General features: G+C 47.6%; 2 protein-coding genes and 1 long non-coding RNA gene across 6 annotated transcripts in view; 1 reads left to right on the forward strand and 2 right to left on the reverse strand.

Moving 5' to 3' along the window:
- Positions 1 to 684, reverse strand: part of P4HTM (prolyl 4-hydroxylase, transmembrane) — a 28,517-nt gene extending 27,833 nt beyond the window's left edge. For 2 of the 3 annotated variants that reach the window (XM_084634919.1, XM_084634918.1), the window contains exon 1: positions 34 to 348. In XM_084634919.1, coding sequence (XP_084491045.1) covers positions 34 to 294 — 261 coding nt within the window. In that variant the 5' untranslated portion in view covers positions 295 to 348. Of the gene's footprint in view, positions 1 to 33; positions 349 to 379 lie in introns of those variants that run through there. The other variant, XM_084634920.1, reaches the window with a different exon arrangement.
- Positions 685 to 1,807: 1,123 nt separating this feature from the next.
- Positions 1,808 to 3,151, forward strand: LOC311524127. The gene is made up of 2 exons (XR_014712489.1): positions 1,808 to 2,100; positions 2,795 to 3,151. It is a non-coding gene; the product is annotated as an uncharacterized lncRNA (long non-coding RNA).
- Positions 3,152 to 4,821: 1,670 nt separating this feature from the next.
- Positions 4,822 to 17,213, reverse strand: part of ARIH2 (ariadne RBR E3 ubiquitin protein ligase 2) — a 48,536-nt gene continuing 36,144 nt past the window's right edge. For both annotated transcript variants that reach the window (XM_084634921.1, XM_084634922.1), the window contains exons 9-15: positions 14,172 to 14,222; positions 14,050 to 14,071; positions 11,945 to 12,096; positions 10,510 to 10,653; positions 10,094 to 10,162; positions 8,728 to 8,811; positions 4,822 to 8,199 (exon numbers count right to left, since the gene is read on the reverse strand). In XM_084634921.1, coding sequence (XP_084491047.1) covers positions 8,128 to 8,199; positions 8,728 to 8,811; positions 10,094 to 10,162; positions 10,510 to 10,653; positions 11,945 to 12,096; positions 14,050 to 14,071; positions 14,172 to 14,222 — 594 coding nt within the window. In that variant the 3' untranslated portion in view covers positions 4,822 to 8,127. The remainder of the gene's footprint in view (positions 8,200 to 8,727; positions 8,812 to 10,093; positions 10,163 to 10,509; positions 10,654 to 11,944; positions 12,097 to 14,049; positions 14,072 to 14,171; positions 14,223 to 17,213) is intronic.

Raw genomic sequence — 17,213 nt, forward strand, 5'->3', positions numbered from 1 at the left:
TACGGCCACGGCCAGCCCGCGCCAGCTCCTTGCCTTGATGCCCTCGCGGCGGGGCAGGGCGGCCCCGCGGGGGCCGGGCGCGGCGGGCGGCTCGCTGGGCGGCGGGGGCCCGGGGCCCGGGCCGTCCCCCGCGCTGAGGTGCACGAAGAGCAGCAGCCCCAGCACGTTGAGCACGTAGAGGTGCGCGAACACCATGAGCACCACGAAGTAGGGGCGGGAGCAGACTTGCCGGGGCCGCCCCGCTGGGGGCCCGGGCAGCTGGGGCCCCTCCGCCCGCGCCGCCGCCGCCGCCATCGCCCGGCCCCGCGAGCGCCCACCCAGTCACCCCGGCAACCGCCCGCAGCGGCTGGGACGGCAGCGTGATGTCGTCACCACGCACCGGGGATGCGAGGAGGGAGAACGTGCGTCGCAGCACAGGGGAGTCACGCTGAAGAGACTGGCCAATGGCCATCGCGACCGCACAGGGGCGGGGCTGGACGAACTGCGTGACGTCAGCGCGTCCCGGACACCTGGTCGAAAGGGAGGGCGGAGCCGCGCGGCAGGAGAGACGGCTCGGGCCCGAGAGCGGCCATCTTTGCTGAGGGTAGCCTGGCCTCAGGCCCACTGCGAACAGGGGAAGGCGGCGGCCATCTTTGCTGAGGGTAGCCTGGCCTCAGGCCCACTGCGAACAGGGGAAGGCGGCGGCCATCTTTGCTGAAGGTAGCCTGGCCTCAGGCCCACTGCGAACAGGGGAAGGCGGCGGCCATCTTTGCTGAGGGTAGCTTGGCCTCAGGCCCACTGCGAACAGGGGAAGGCGGCGGCCATCTTTGCTGAGGGTAGCCTGGCCTCAGGCCCACTGCGAACAGGGGAAGGCGGCAGCCATCTTTGCTGAGGGTAGCCTGGCCTCAGGTCCACTGCAAACAGGGGAAGGGGACGGCCATCTTTGCTGAGGGTAGCTTGGCCTCAGGCCCACTGCGAACAGGGGAAGGCGGCGGCCATCTTTGCTGAGGGTAGCTTGGCCTCAGGCCCACTGCGAACAGGGGAAGGCGGCGGCCATCTTTGCTGAGGGTAGCCTGGCCTCAGGCCCACTGCGAACAGGGGAAGGCGGCAGCCATCTTTGCTGAGGGTAGCCTGGCCTCAGGTCCACTGCAAACAGGGGAAGGGGACGGCCATCTTTGCTGAGGGTAGCTTGGCCTCAGGCCCACTGCGAACAGGGGAAGGCGGCGGCCATCTTTGCTGAGGGTAGCCTGGCCTCAGGCCCACTGCGAACAGGGGAAGGCGGCGGCCATCTTTGCTGAGGGTAGCCTGGCCTCAGGCCCACTGCAAACAGGGGAAGGGGACGGCCATCTTTGCTGAGGGTAGCTTGGCCTCAGGCCCACTGTGAACAGGGGAAGGGGACGGCCATCTTTGCTGAGGGTAGCTTGGCCTCAGGCCCACTGCAAACAGGGGAAGGGGACGGCCATCTTTGCTGAGGGTAGCTTGGCCTCAGGCCCACTGTGAACAGGGGAAGGCGGCGGCCATCTTTGCTGAGGGTAGCCTGGCCTCAGGCCCACTGCAAACAGGGGAAGGGGACGGCCATCTTTGCTGAGGGTAGCTTGGCCTCAGGCCCACTGCGAACAGGGGAAGGGGACGGCCATCTGCCTTAGGGGGCCAATTGACTGAGGGCACGGTGCCCCTTCAGCCCCATTGAGCATAGGGGGCAGGGCGGCTCTTTGCCCCGGCTCCCCGGGCGGGCGGTGCTCGGGGCAGGCCCGGCGCCGCGCGGTTGGTGGCCGGCCGGCCGTTGCCACCTTAGCAACGTTGTCGTTAGAGGTAGTGACCGTTTGGAGAAAAGAGGCGTCGACGTGACCCGCGACACATCGCGCGGCTGTCACGGCGCGGCGCAGCGGCCGTGGGGAGAGTCGTCCCGCTCCGCCCCGCTCCTCAGGCCCAGCCCCTGTGTGCCCCACACAGCGCCCGGGGGGCGCGCTGCCCCCGCTCGCGGCACCGAGACCGCGCCCGGAGCGGGGTTCGCGAGCCTGGGCTCGGGGCCGGCCGGCTGTTACCTCACGCGGCAGCGGCCCCAGGTCCGACCCCGCCTGCTGGCGGCCGGGCTCTGGTGGCCTCGCACCCGCTGGGAAGGTAGGGCGGCCAGACGGCAAACGTGGAAAGTCAGGCCGGGGGGTGGGGGATAACAGGAGCCTCTATAAGAACAAAACCCCCAAATCGGGACTGTCCCTATAAAATCGGGACATCTGGCCACCCTGGCTCCCTGCTGCATTCTGTTAGGCAGCGGGCCAGTGTCATTACCCGCCAGCTGGGCATGTCCTCCGAAGGAATCGCATTCCAGGGCTTCTTGGGCTGCGGTCGCTATACGCTGCAGGCAAGGAAAAGGAGTGGTGGAGGCTAATGAAATACTGTGCTCAAGCCAGGCCCAGGCGGGAGAGCGCAGCGCGTTAGCCAGGGCTTGTTTTTACCCAAACCTCCTTTCTCGCTGCCTCGTAGCAGGTAGCGCACCCTGTCATGCAGAGAAAGACGGATGATGAAGTGGGTAGGGTGGGGGAGGCAGGTCAGCCGGCAAGGAGAGCTGCATGGATGGGAGGTAGGGTGGGATAAGACAGGACCATGTGCCCCAATGCCCCCTGCCTCTAGGGATGAAGCCCTCACGACAGGATCAAAGGTGGAATTAGCTGGATTTCAGTTCCCCTTTACTCCTTCCCCTGGCTTGGTCTGGGGTTAGCTGCCTAGCTGGTCAGAAATGAAACAGTGGAAGCAGAGAGAAGGGGTCTGGCTAACGGGTTTTTGTTTTTACATCTATTTTCTTTGCTCCCTGCAGCGCCGAGCTCAAGTCAGATGAATGCCCTCTCCCCCCAGCTCTGGGCTCTGCCTTTCACTAACCTGTTGGCTCAAATCTAGGCTGGCACGAAAGGGAGGCTCAGCTGAAGTGAACTAACCCCAGCCAACCTGGGCTGGCACCTACAGAGTGCCCTGCTCAAGGAGCAGAGGGCACCCTCCTGATGACAGCATACTGCTGTAGTTGTTTCTGCTGTGTAAGAGAATGTAGTAAGAAGAGCATGGAATGGATTTTATTAACACTATTGAGCTGCTTGTGAATGATTTTGTGGCTATAGGCGTGTGTGTGTGTGTGTGTATATATATATATAAAAAAATTCTTAGTTGAATTCTGTGGAAATTTTGTTCAGTGACATTTTTGACTCCTTTTGAGTGCTTAAACAGTTACATCTAGCGACTTTTCAGGGTTTGTCTGGTGACTTCCTGCTTTGCGGAATTGAAAGCACTGTCGGTGAGCACTTGACAGCAGATGCAGGCCGCCCGGGCAGGGAGCGGGAAGACACAGGAGTTGCTCCTCAACAGGGAGTGAGCAGCTGGGTTGGTGTGGGGGGCACATTGACAACACACGTTAACAGCTGTAAAGGGGTAACCCTCGGCCTTAGACTGCTGTCATTAAATGGCGGTCGGACTCCCCCTCACACTGCCACTCCTCGGTGATTTTAAATTAAAAAAATTTACACACACACATCCCAGTTCCATTGAACTGGGCATTCAAATAAGTAAAAATCTAAAAAACGCTCCCCCTCTTTCCCCTCCCATTTACAAACAAGGGCACTCAAATTCTGCCCAGTCGGCAAAGTGCTCAACAGCTCCAGCTGGCACAGCACAGAGCTGCAGCGTGAAAATTACCGACGAGTTATAGCCTGACCTGACTAGATTTCTGTCCAGAGCATGAAGGCCACCTGAACTGAGCATTTCCCAGAGGAGCTACAGGTTGGGTTCTTGGGCAGTTAAGCCTTTTGTCTCCCAAAACATGAACTATTTAAAACTAGACAAGCCTTCACTTCTATGTGCTTCATGTTGAATAGATATTTTAGAAATGCTTATTAGCGGCATCGACATCAAGCTTAGCAAGCTTGTATTTTTTTAAAAGTGACCTGGGATTTTCAGTTGTATTATAAGATTTTTTTTTTTTTTTTAATTTCAACTTCAAGGAGTTTGATAGTTTTAGTGATCTGAATGAAGTCTGCTGTCTACTATATGACATAAGTTACCTGCAATAATAGTTCAATATAGCAAAACCTTTGGTAATGCTGAGTGTTAATAGTGTATGTTTGATTTTCAGAATATCTACTAATGAGACAAAAGATATTGGATATTCTTCATTTAGAGAAAGTCAGCAAAAAGGGGAATAAGATTACTGCATATTCTGAATACCCTTTTTTGACTTCTCCAATATGCAACAGTCCCATGCTTGTTACTTACAAGAGTTTGTCTAGAAGGTGACACTATCTTACCTAAATTGGACAGAAAATTCAGCATCGTATGTGTTTTCAGAAAACAGGAATTACATATACTAGGTGGCATGATTCTTTAGCAAATCTGTGCCTATTCTCTTCCTTCTTTATGCTAATATTTTAATACATCAAACCCAAAGCTGTGCTTTGACTTTTCACATTGCTTTATATGGTTTTTATGGCACTCTTCATCATCGCAGTCAAGAGCCTTAAAGTCCAGACTTTGTTTCTAAAATATCCTTTGCAGTAGGGTAGTATTTTCTCATTTTACAGATGGGAAATGGAGGCAGAGAGATGAAGTGATTTTGCCAAAGCGTCACAAAATCAATGGCACAGCCAGGAACAGAATCTCCCAAGTCCCTTAATCCCCAAACCTTCCTCCCTACCAACATTTTAGTACAGCTGTAGCACTCAAATTATGATTTGTGCTGTTGGCTGCTTCATGTGATTCTAACAGTCCATGTCGCACTGCTCGAAACATTTAATTAAAAAAACATTGAAGTAGAGGGTTTTCACCTAAAAGCTGATGGAATAAAGACACTGCACACACACCTTTAAAATGATAAATTCACAATTTATTTCAAATAAACCACTCCACCGCTGGGAAGTATTTCAAGGGCATTTTCCTTTGCCCCTTCCCCTCCAATACCTATAAAGAAAGCTAAGAGGGGTGTCAGTTTCTTGGAGAAGACCTCGCCAACAGAACAAGGCAGCCAAGAAACAGCAACACTCTCCATAATACTAAAGCTCCCACAGCAGCAGCTACCTGAAATCCTGGAGAACAATCCAACTGAGCAGATGCAGGTGAGAAAAGGAGTCCCTAGAACAAGTCTCATTTAAAAATAAAGGTCTATTTATCACCTGCTTAAAAAGTCTAAAAGTTTGAATGTGAAATTATAGTACAGAAACCTCCTGCTGTTCCTGTCCCACATTGGTACAGTGAGCAATTCATGTGCGGAGCAGCAGTCATGCAGTTTATATTGTCAGTAGAAAACTTTGAATTGTCCGGGAAGCCTGATGACTGTTAGAGATCTGAGTCAGCCAGTGCATTAGCGTGAGCAAAGCTGAAATAAAGAGTATCAGATGCAAGGATGGAGAGAGAGAGGTCAGGCTGACCTAGGGATAGCAAGCAGCTGCAAAAAGAGGAAGGGACAAACACTGCAAAATTGCGATGTTATTGGTGCGGGGGAAAATTTGTATCTCTTTAGAGTTAATAACCTGATCCAACTTCTATTCTCAGGCCACCACAATGACTTGAAAGGGGCTGTGTTCACATAACGGAATTTGCCCCTTTATCTTTGATCTCAAGAACACTAATTTCTTTCCTATCAGTCACCCACCTCTCAAACAGCAGCAGCTTATCCTCTTCAGATGCCAGAATGAGCAGGAAATGGGGATCACTCCACAGTTTTAACTGTTCCTATACTACAGCACACAGATATTGCCCTGTTTGGGCTCAAACTGCAAAGACACAATCCCGCCTTGTTTTCCCCACAGAGGGTGGAAGCAGGATCTGTTCATGGGAACCAGGAAATTCACAGCCTACTTCCTGGAAGAGTTTTGGAGAAACAAAATAAAGCTGTTGATAAAGCTTGAGTTTTGTGTAATTCCAAAGAGAGAGGTGGCTTTCAAAGCAGTCTGTATTTGTACAGATTTCTAAAGTGCTCATCACCAAGGTGTCTGAGCAGTCTGGACTGCGAGTCGGCTCTCAGGGCCATTTGGCGATTGGTTCTTGCCATCTGATCTACACTGCTCCAGGAATGACGATGTTAAAACACTTTGTGTTTAAGCAAAATATGCTTATCCTGGTTCAGAGCTGAATGCTTATGTGATGTAAGTGAGCAGGGAGAAGAGGGCACCATCTGGCAGCAAAGCTGAGTATTTAGGGTTCGAAAAGATACTGCCCTATACCTCTCTGACAAACAGACCAAATTTCACCTGAATGCAGCTAGCTTAACTAGAACACCAGTTCATATCGTACATTAGTACGTTCCGCTTTACATCTTTAAAGCACTATATACACATTAACTCTGCACAGTGGGGTACACTATACAAACTCTGGCCACATGATTAGTTCATATAATAGTAACCCTCTCAAACTGATAGCCCTCTCTTTTCGCCCACCTTCACGTGGTTAAAACCTAGCACCCAGAAGTGGGTGCTAGAGTCATATGGTGCATGTCTCTCTTGGAACCAAGAGAGTAGCTCCATAGCATTGTGAGTTTATTTTGTCAAGCAGGAATTAGGAAGACTCCCAGTCAGTCTTTCATCCTGTCAAGTCAAAAAGGGTGAAAATAAGAGTATCCTAGTAAGGAATGTGTCAGGGCAGCATTCCTCATGAAAATGGCATGGAAGGGATTTCACTACTTTCACCCTAGAATTGGGGATTTGCTCGGATCAGGACACTCAACTACTCCATTTTTGCCTATGTATAGCAGATGCATGCACAAGTCCATGTGTTACACAGGCATCTGTACCTGGTACATCCACCATAGTAAAGTGTTTGCATTTAAGCCACTGGTTTGAAGGGACTCCCTTGTTAAGATGAATTGGGGAGGTCACTTAAAAAAACTGTTTCTATTTTGCATTAAACACACCCAGACAAAAGCTCTGAGAGTCCCGGACAATAATCAGACTGATGATAACCGTCCAGCAGCTTTAATATCAATATACACACACACACACACACACACACATTACCTCCACCGGTCAGCTTTCTGTCTGGCTTGGTGCAGGCTCTGAGAGAGCAGTACAAGGTTAACTCTAGCACTTCTCTCTGAGTGCCCGTCTACATTGCCAAGACGCGTGTCAGGGATCACATTATGCATTACTGTTCCCCCTTGACTTGCAATGGGGTTTAGTCTTGCCTGGGTAAATGAGACCAAAGTAGTTCGATCATGTTATTACACGCCTTGGATGACTGGTCTTTACAAAGCTGTATGCATTGAAGTAACATGGCTTGTTCCGCTCTACCTAACAAGACCAAGCCTATTTAACACCGTTAGAACAACTGTTCTCACAGTCTCCCAAACACCATAGTTTTGGCAGCACAGAAAACCCCTAAAAACAAACTAAAGCAAAAATCCACATGGAAGACCTTAAATTCACTGAATGCAAAGATCTGAATTACTTCTAGGCATATCTCCTATATTAACCTGATCTCTGCCCTGTAACACCTCCATTTGCTTTGGTTCATGCAGCACAAACTACTGCTGAGAGAAGAGATGCCACACATAATTGTGCTGATATGCAGCCACCATTGATGCTGTAAGGTGCCAACACCGCAGCAGCGACCCTCTAACCTCCAGCCACTTTCCTCGTGCAGCCACAGGCCAGTGCTACAAAGCGCATGTTAGAGGAAAGGGAACTCTAGCTGGGTTATTTCATAACCCTCAGTGCATAAAAGAATTATGGGGCAGAAGCCCATTAAATTTACAAGCAGATTATTAAGGAAGAACACTCCACTGCCAATTTATTTTTAAAAAGGGTTGTGTGTTATTCTAGGGTTTGTTTGTATAATTGTACAACCGTTGAAAATTACATAAATTGTAATGATCTAATACTATTAACAGCCATTCAGAAAAATTCCCTCTCTCAAAAGCCATCTGGGGTAGGAGGAAACATCCCATGAAAGATGTCAATCTGAACTCCAGCCTCTAGCCTGGCAGAAACGAAAAGCAGAAAAATAAAAAACAGAACGGGACTAAGATGGGGCGTTTGCACATGTCTGTTTTGCAAGGGGAGGGGATGGTTTTGTCCTTGGCCGGGTTCTCCCACAGGCAGTGCTCATTTGTCACGATGCAGACACCGTCACCTTGCTTGCTGCTCTCACCCCTGCACCCCATCACCTCCTTCCGCCTTATGTGTCATGGAAGTCTTTAAGCAAGGTCCTCCTCCTCTGTTCTGCTATATGCATCTGATTCTCTAAATCCTGGAACAAAGAACAGCAAGGCAGAACCCCATTAATCTGAACTCCCCAGAGGAAAAGAAAAGGCACTTGTACGGTAGAGCGTGAGGACCATTCATGGCTTCTCAAGCAAATTCAGGACTGCAGGGACCCTTCCGATTTGACGGTGTGTAAAAGGACTGTCCCTCTGAACCCAATTCTCCTTACATTTCCCTTCTTAGAGGGTTTCTGATGCTCCCTCCCACCTCCGAAAAGCAAAAAAACCCCATACACCAGGGTAACTTCCCCTCCAGCAAAGGGCTGAATGCATCTTCCTTCAGAGCCTGTCAGCCCTGGTTCAGTCAGCCAGGAGTAAAGTTCTTCCCCACCCCCACCCCGCCACCCCCAACTAGGAAGCAAGCATCTGCAGGCCAAGGGAACAAAAGGTCAGACTCAAAGCTAATCTGATTGCCCTCATCTGCCTGCCAAGCTTGCCTGGGCCATTTTGTGCAGGTACTAAGCCACCTGTAAGTAAAGGGCTGCCCAGCAGACACAGGGGAACAGATAACTTACCCCTCTGTCATAGCTGTCTGCTCGCTCCACCTTCCAGGAAAGGTTTTCTATTTCAGCTTCCAACTGAGCCTGCTGGTATTCAAACTGATCAACAGTACAGACAATTAGAGAAACCAATCTACCCTGAGCAGCTTTATGCCACCAAACTGGTGTGGTGAAAGGAAGCACACACACCTAGGGTCCTTCCTCTCCGCAACAGGTTTGGTGGAGCAAATCTCTGGAACACTTGGGAAAACAATGAGCACTAGAATGTGGCATGTCCAGTGACTTCAAAGTCCTAAGGAAGATGGATTTTTGTACATTCAACTTTTAATTATTCAAGCATTAGGATACAAGGAGGAAACTGACACCACCAACTGGTGTTTGCAGTCTGGTGAATCTCCATCCCACTTAGGGGCTGGAAACGCAGTTTCTGCCCTGTACACACCTTCATGTAAAACAAGGGCTGAGTACTATGGTGTTACCAAAAGGGAAACTTTACCCCAGAAACCCCATCTCAAAACCACTTAGTTTAAGTCACGTGTTGGGCCTACCAAAGCGGCCCCCTTGATAGTAAAGCGATGTAAGCAACTGAGCAGCTGGGTTGGTTTATAATTAACGGGGGCTTCAGTCAGACGTGGAAAGAGTAAGGTTCATTTATTTGTCTTGCCCTGACTACAAACTTGGGAAAGAAGGACCAAAACAGAAGTCAGCAAACGTCTAGCTGAAGGTTATGTCTACACTGTGATCAAAGGTGTGTCTGCTGCACAGGTAGACAAACCCCAAGCTAGATTTGATCTCACTATCTCAAATACTAGCAGCAAAGCAAAACTCAAGTCAAACAATAGCATGTAGAGCCTCAGATGTTGGCTTGCCAGCCAGCCCGCCCTAGGGCAGCGTGCCCTGGCTAGCGCTCTACCACTTGCACTGAGGTTTACTTCCTCCTTTTTGATACAGTTTCCTGAAAGGTTAACCTGTTGATGTGACTCTCCCATCTCCCAGGACATAGGAGCCAGTAGTAACCAACTCAGATTCCAGATACATGTGCTTGCTTATGATGTGAATTCTTATGGAGAAAAATTGCTTGACAACTAGTTTGTCATTCACACTGCAGTATTATTCTATAGTAAAGTCTGTAAAAACAGGGACGTCTCTGGAATGACACCCAGCAAGAACTTTGCTATTAAATCTGAGGGGGAGCAGAAGGAGGAGGGTTTTGAGCTGATTATGAAGTTTGAGGATACGTGAGGTTCAACGTCACATATATGTAATTACACGGATTTATTATAAACACACAAACTCTGGGACTGAGGAGACAAATCTAGGTGTCTGCTTAGCTCACTATGCTCCCTAGCTAGATGCCAAGAAGTCTCAGCAAACACCTTACCAATTTCTTCCTGGGGCCAGACTCCATGTAGTAGGCGTATGGATATGTGTACTGCAGGGTGTAACGACACTACAACAGAAGAGGAAAAGAGTTTTAGATCTGGATGTTGTTAGCACAGATTATTTCTATGACTAATATAGGGACACAGGAGTTGCTAGACCAGTCCAGTATAGCAGAGGCCATTACCAGATGCTTCTGAGGAAGGTGCAGGAAACACGTGTTAGGACTAATTATGGAATAACCTGCTCAAAAAGGCATCCTCCTGCTAACCTCAGGCAGTTAGTGTCTGATTCAGGGCATAACATCCCTTACAGATCTAATCTCTGAATTGCCTCCCTCTTCAGTGTGCTACTCAGATGGAAGTGTTTTGGTGTGTAGGCTCTCTCCTGTGGACTGAAAGAGCCAAAAATGCCCACCTTTGCAAGCAGCTTTGCAGCATTCTGCAGGTACTGCCAGTCTATCCATGTTCCCAGGTTGTTCATCACCCTTTCCTGGATCTTCTCCTGAATTCGCTGGTATGTCTGTGCCTCTAACTGCAAGCTTTTATTGTGGTTCTCCCACTGCAAAAGTAGAAGAAAAAGGGCATGAGATCAAAGTGCTGCTACCTACAGATAGACGCTCCAGCAAACAGGAAGTAAGATGGGGCTGGAGTCCAGCAGGATAGCATATGCTGTGGGCAGGACCACAGCAAGGCAGCACCCACTAGTTGCAAGCCCATGGAGGTTACACTGTAAGAGGCAGGTGAGAGCAGGGAGCAAACCCAGCCCCTCTGTAGAAATGCCCTATGGTCACATCAGCATCTTGTGAGCAACTAGAAGGAGTAAAATAATGGGTATTTCCCCACTTAAGAGGTCTCTGCCAAGAGAGTTAGATTAACTTTTAACATGGGCTTACTGAAAACTGACACATCTGCGCTATGAAACATCATTGTAAAACTTGGCCATTTCCCAGAGTCCCTTGATCTGGAAAGCCAAGATTATTAATTTATTATTATTTTAAGACTAGATTAATGCTATGATAAGCAGCTGTTGATATCTGAATGAGGAAACGAGTGCATGCTGACCTCACAGAAAAGTGGCAACCTTGGATCTACAGTGTTTTCTTCTAGAGAAGCTGCATTAGACCTGTGCAGTTTGACCAGTCCTATTCATGCCTGCTGCAGGGAAAGAGGAGCTGTGACGGTTAGTGACAGATTCCAAAAGCCTTTCTTTAAACATGTCTTGACATGAAATCCCCTTAAAATTTCATTAAACCCCATGATGGAGTTTTAATTGAAACACCCGAGATTAGTTTCTTCTTGGTCCCTACAAATTCATGCCATAAGGAGCTTTGGAACTTCCCTGGTCCTGCGAGGAAATGGTTGCAGCGATATTGCATGAGTGCAGGGACTGGACGAGATGATCTCTCGAGGTCCCTTCGAGTCCTATGATTCTCGGATACCTATCTGCCATAGCATAGCAGCTTCTTGCAGAGGGACACTATTTTGTATTGTTTGTATCATTGTAGCACCTAGGAGCCCTACTCGTTGATGAGAATCCCATTGTACTAGCTGCTGTGAAAGAACAGAAAAATGCAGGCAATACTGATTTTCTGCAGCATCAGGAAACTTAAGCAATCTCACATGGTTTGCTTCAATGGAGAAGCAAAGTTAACAGCTTGGCTGGGATTTGTTGGGCAGAATTTTGAGTCTGAAGGAACAAAGCCAGGACCTAAACTGGGACTCCAGAAGCTACTTCATCTGTACAGAATCCTCTGTGCAGTTTCTTACACCAACATTGCTGGCAATGACCTTTGCACCCGGCAGGGACATTAAAAGGCTACAGCAGCTCTGGCCAAAGAGATGTGTCCTACCCGCTCAAAATAGAACAAGTACTTCTTAAGGGCCTCCCTGGCCTGTGCTTGCTGACTCTGGTTTACAATATCAGGATTCTCTTTGTACCGACTGCATTCGTAGTACTCGCTACCGTGGGTCTTCCAGTCCCCCAGACACATCCAGCAGAAGTCTGCAGAGAACAAGGCACAATCACTGTGATGCATAGAAAAAATGAGTTTCCAGAAACCAAGTTACAGAGAAACAGCCCCTCTGTCTCAGGGGTTTCCTTTAGCCAAGCAGCATGTAAAGTTTATTTGTGCCATTTTGCCCAGGGGGAAAACAGAATACAGCTTGTGGGCCAAATATAACCCCGTCTTGGGGGTCTGTATCTAAATATGGAGATGCAGCTTGTGAGGTATCACTTCCAGCGTGTTAGAGACACTGCTTGGATCCACACGGAGTGTTGGAAACTGGGACATGCAATCTGCGCAGGCTGCACCTCAGTTACAGAAGAGGGCAGCTGCAGCTCTCTGATTATTGGCAAGTTGCCAGCATGGGTCTCTGATGGATTAGATTTGAAGGATCCTAATCTGATCAAGCAGTGAACAAATCCACACAGACAATCCACTTCCAATTCTCACGGGTGCGCAGTGGGTGGTATTGGTGACCTGTGATACACAGGTCAGACTCGATGATCTGAGGGTCCCTTCTCGCCTTAAATTGTGTGACTCTAAGACACCTATCCATATCCAGTGGTTTAGGAGATGGCGTCAGATGAGAAGTCACTGAGGGCAAGCCTACACTTGAAACGCTGGATTAGCACTACTGTGCTGCTGTAGCACGCAAGTGAAAACACTCCTACGTTGAAGGGAGAGAGCTCTCCCGTTGACCTAGTTAATCCACCTCTGCAAGAGGCGGTAGCTATCACTGGGAGAAGCCCTCCCGCTGACACAGCGCTGTCTACACAAAGGCTTAGGCTGGTATAACTATGTTGCGCGGGGTGTGGATTTCTCACATCCGAGCCCCGTACCTATACGGATACAAGTTGGTAGCGTAGTCCCGGCTTGAGGGAGAGGACGTAGGTAAAAGAGCCAAGGAGAAAAAGTAGAGCAACAACTAAACCCACAAAACAGACCTGCCTGGTTTTAGAGGTGGGATACTTGTAGTGTTCTGTCAGGAAGGAGAAAAGATGGGGGTTAAACAGTTGCTGTACAAATTGCTTCTGAAAGGCTTACCTTTCCCATTCAGTTTGGTTGAAATCTGCTAATTTCACCGAAGGGGTAGCCTGCTCTCTTTCCAGTTTCAATCACTGTGGTATCTAGGAACTTGTTGCTCACCTACTCCTGATACCACAGCATCCCACCGAGTCACTACCATTCCTGCTGATCTTCTAGCAGCAAAGGAAGTGAACTGGGATGGGCAGATTTTAAATGTTTTCTGAGGGGGGTTATCTTCCTTAGCCTCCCTACTGGCTGATAGCTGCAACATGGGAGCCCCAGCAGCAGGTAGTCTCACCCACTTCTTTGGGATAAGAGAAATTTACCATCCCACAAAAACCATTTGCTCTGCATTCCTGATATTTTACAGGGCTTTGATAAGGGTTGAAGACAACCAGGCTGCTTCTTGCTTGGGAATGGACTGAGGAGCAGTCTAGCGGATAAGGTTATAGAGATCAGCAACAGACCTACACTTGCTTTTTTGGTTTGGTCTATGTAGGGGCTAATTCTGTCCATCAGTGAACATAAAGACTAAGGCTAATTTGACATAAAGGCTCAGAGTTCCATTACAATGCAAGTGGTTTCACCTGGTGGTACAGAAATCCATGTACAAAACAAGAACTACATCAGGAAACCTTTTAAACACCAGAGCACATTTCTGAGGAGCATCAATCTTATGACAGAAAGGGAGCTGAAGACCTTTTTACAGCGTTAAATCTAAATGCCACCGAAGCATCAGAAACCAGTTAAAAACATAGAAAGTGAAACAACAACCCTCTATCACCAAGTCAGATGTGTAATTAGAATCCTCTTCATATTTGTACTGGGAGAAATGGTTAACTGGCTATTTAGGACAACAAAATTGACTACCGGGGTAATAAAGGAATATTCCGCTTCCCCAACAGATTTCAGATACTGCTACTTACCGTGCTTGCATTTAGAGCATTGCTGAAAAAGAAGGAAAGACGAGACATTAGCAATCTGCAAAAGGACAGAAAGGTTTCAGCTAAAGACAAGGAAGATCTGAAGTATTCAGGGGATTGCTCACCATGTGATTGCAGCCTCCATTCTTTTCAATACAGATATTGCACTTGGGACACTGGGAAAAACAAAAGCATTAATTAGATCCAGCTGGTCTGTAATGTTCCTTAAGAACATAATGCCAGCTCCATTATTCCACATATGCTATTCCTGTCAAACCCATTTTAAAATGGGATGAAGGGGGGATGGATGGATGGCTCAGGGCATCAACAACAGATCAGTGGTTTGAGATAACAGTTCCAAGGAATAAGGTCATTATTCTTAGCGTTACCACTTGTGAACCAAAGTTCAGTCTCAATAGTTACCATTAACAGGCTGGTCAGGTTTAGCAATTCAACCAGTTTACATAGAAAGACAGTACTGGCCATAGTGACTCAGACCACAGGACCATCTAGCTTTGTATGCTGCCTTCAGTAGTAGCCGATTGGTAACTGCTTCAGAGGAAGTACAAAGCCATCATACACCTGCCTGACTACACAGTGCTTTACCTAGGTTTCTTTGTTCCACAGGTAATCAGTTGATATTCTGCACAATTTGACTGCTATTATATTTTCGTGGTTTGCATAGCTATAGGAAGTAATCCAGCTTTGCCAATTTGAATCTGAAGACACCAAATCATATCACAGTCCAGAATTGCCATGACCAGTCTGGATATATTGGGGTCTCTGACCTAGAAACTAAGGACACTGAATTCATAACCATTTCCCTGAACCATAAAGTTCTAAATTAAATCCAGCTACAATGAATTCCAAAGGTTCACCTCACGCTGCATAAATAGCTCCTTTTCTTGAGTCTAAATCTGTTGCCTTTAAATTAATCACGTGCTCAGAAAACCTAAGTTATGGACAAAGACCTTTAAGTCATGGAGTCCCTTTGGCTCCCCCAGCCAGAACAGTACTAGGCCTTACAATAGGCATATTCCTTTTCACACTGCCCTGCATAGCTATGCAGACTTAAACTGCATCCCCCACTTCAGGCTAGATAACCCTACGACTTTTGCTTATAACGCCTCATCCTACAAATGGAAACTGACGCTCTAGAGCTTTTCATTCTCCGAAATCCATGGCTAGAACCAAAGCTATACACTGTTACAAATGGGGATGGGCTATATTATCTACCCTTCGTGTATCCAAGCATTCTCCTTTAAAAAAAAAAATTTAACTGCAGCTGTACACCAGACAAGTGCTTGAGCCAACCACCATGCTGCTTCTCTGCCATTAGAGGGCAACATACCCAGCTGCAGATTAATGCTTGCAATGAATTTAGCAGAATGAAGACTAGGGTATAGAGGGAGCACTTCAGTAACCAGCTCTACACACAGGTGGGTTTCCCAGTTTAAAATGTATTTGCAGTAATAGAGTCAGCCATAGAATCACAGAAATGTAGGACTGGAAGGGACCTCAACAGGTCGTCGAGTCCAGTCCTCTGTGCTGAGGCAGGACTAAGTATTATCCAGAATCTAGAGCATCCCTGGCAGGTGTTTATCTAACCTGTTCTTAAAAACCTCCATGACAGACATTTCACAACCTCTCTTGGTATTTTTTTCCAGTGCTTAACCACCCTGACAGTTAGGAAGTTTTTCCTAATGTCTAACCTAAATCTCCCTTGCTGCAATTTAAGCCTACTGCTTCTTGTCCTGCCCTCAGTGGAAAAGGAGAACAATTTATCACCCATCTCTTTACAAGGTTTTACAAACTTGAAGAGTTATCCAGTCCCCTCTCAGTCTTCTCCAGACTAAACAAACCCAATTTTTTTCAATCTTCCCTCATAGGTCATGTTTTCTAGACCTTTAATCATTTTTATTGCTCTTCTCTGGACTTTCTCCAGTTTGTTCACATCTTTCCCGAAGTGTGGTGCCCAGAACTGGACACAATACTCCAATTGAAGCCTTATCAGTACCGTGTAGAGTGGAATAATTACTTCTTGTGTCTTACTCACAACACTCCTGCTAATACATCCCAGAATGATGTGATCCATTGAAACCCCACAAATCCTTTTCCGCAGTACTTGTTCCTAGGCAGTCATTTCCCGTTTTATATTTCTGCAATTGATTATTCCTTCCTAAGTCCAGTACTTTGCATTTGTCCTTATTGAATTTCATCTTCTTTATTTCAATCCATTTCTTCAGTTTGTCAAGAACATTTTGAATTCTAATTCTGTCATCCAAAGTGCTTGCAACCTACCAGCTTGGCATCATCCGCAAGCTTTATAAGTGTACTCTCTATGCCAGTCTCCAAATCATTGATGAAGATATTGAATAGAACCGGACCCAGGACAGATCCCTTTAGGGCCCCACTTGATATGCCCTTCATGCTTGACTGTGTGAACCACTGATAACTACGCTTTGAGTACAGCTTTCTAACCAGTTGTGAACCCACCTTACAGGAGGTTCATCTCGGGTATATTTCCCTAGTGTACTTAAGCGAACGTCATGTGAGATAGTATCAAAAGCCTTATTAAAGTCAAGATATATCACCTCTACTGCTTCCCCCTCAGCCCTCCACCAGGCTTATTATCCTATCAAAGAAGGATTTTAGGTTGGTTTGACATATGTTGTGACAAATCCATTCTGACTGTTACTTATCAGCTTATCTTCTAGCTACTTATAAAATGATTGTTCCAGTATTTGCTCCATTCCGTTTCTTGGTACCAAAGTTAAGCTGACTGGTCTACAATTTCCTGGGTTGTCCTTATTCCCCCTTTTATGGATAGGTACTATATTTGCCTATTTCCAGTCCTCTGGGATCTCTCCCACTCTCTCCATGAGTTCTCAAAGATAAGTGCTAATGGCTCAGAGATCTCTTCAGCCAGTTCCCAAAGTATTCTAGAATGTATTTTGTCAGGCCCTGCCAACTTGAAGACATCCAACTTGTCTAAGCTGTGTGTCCACTAGCACTTTTGTCGGGATAAGTTTCACTGACAAAAGAGCTCTCTCCCACCGGCATGGAGTGGCTACAAAGGAGACCTTACAGCGACGCCGCTGCAGTGGTACAGCTGTGCCACTGTAAGATCTGTACTGTAGACATAGCCTAAGTAATTTTTAACTTGT

The sequence above is a fragment of the Lepidochelys olivacea genome, assembly GCF_965140295.1.
Source record: "Lepidochelys olivacea isolate rLepOli2 genome assembly, chromosome: 7".
NCBI classification, from domain to species: domain Eukaryota; kingdom Metazoa; phylum Chordata; order Testudines; family Cheloniidae; genus Lepidochelys; species Lepidochelys olivacea.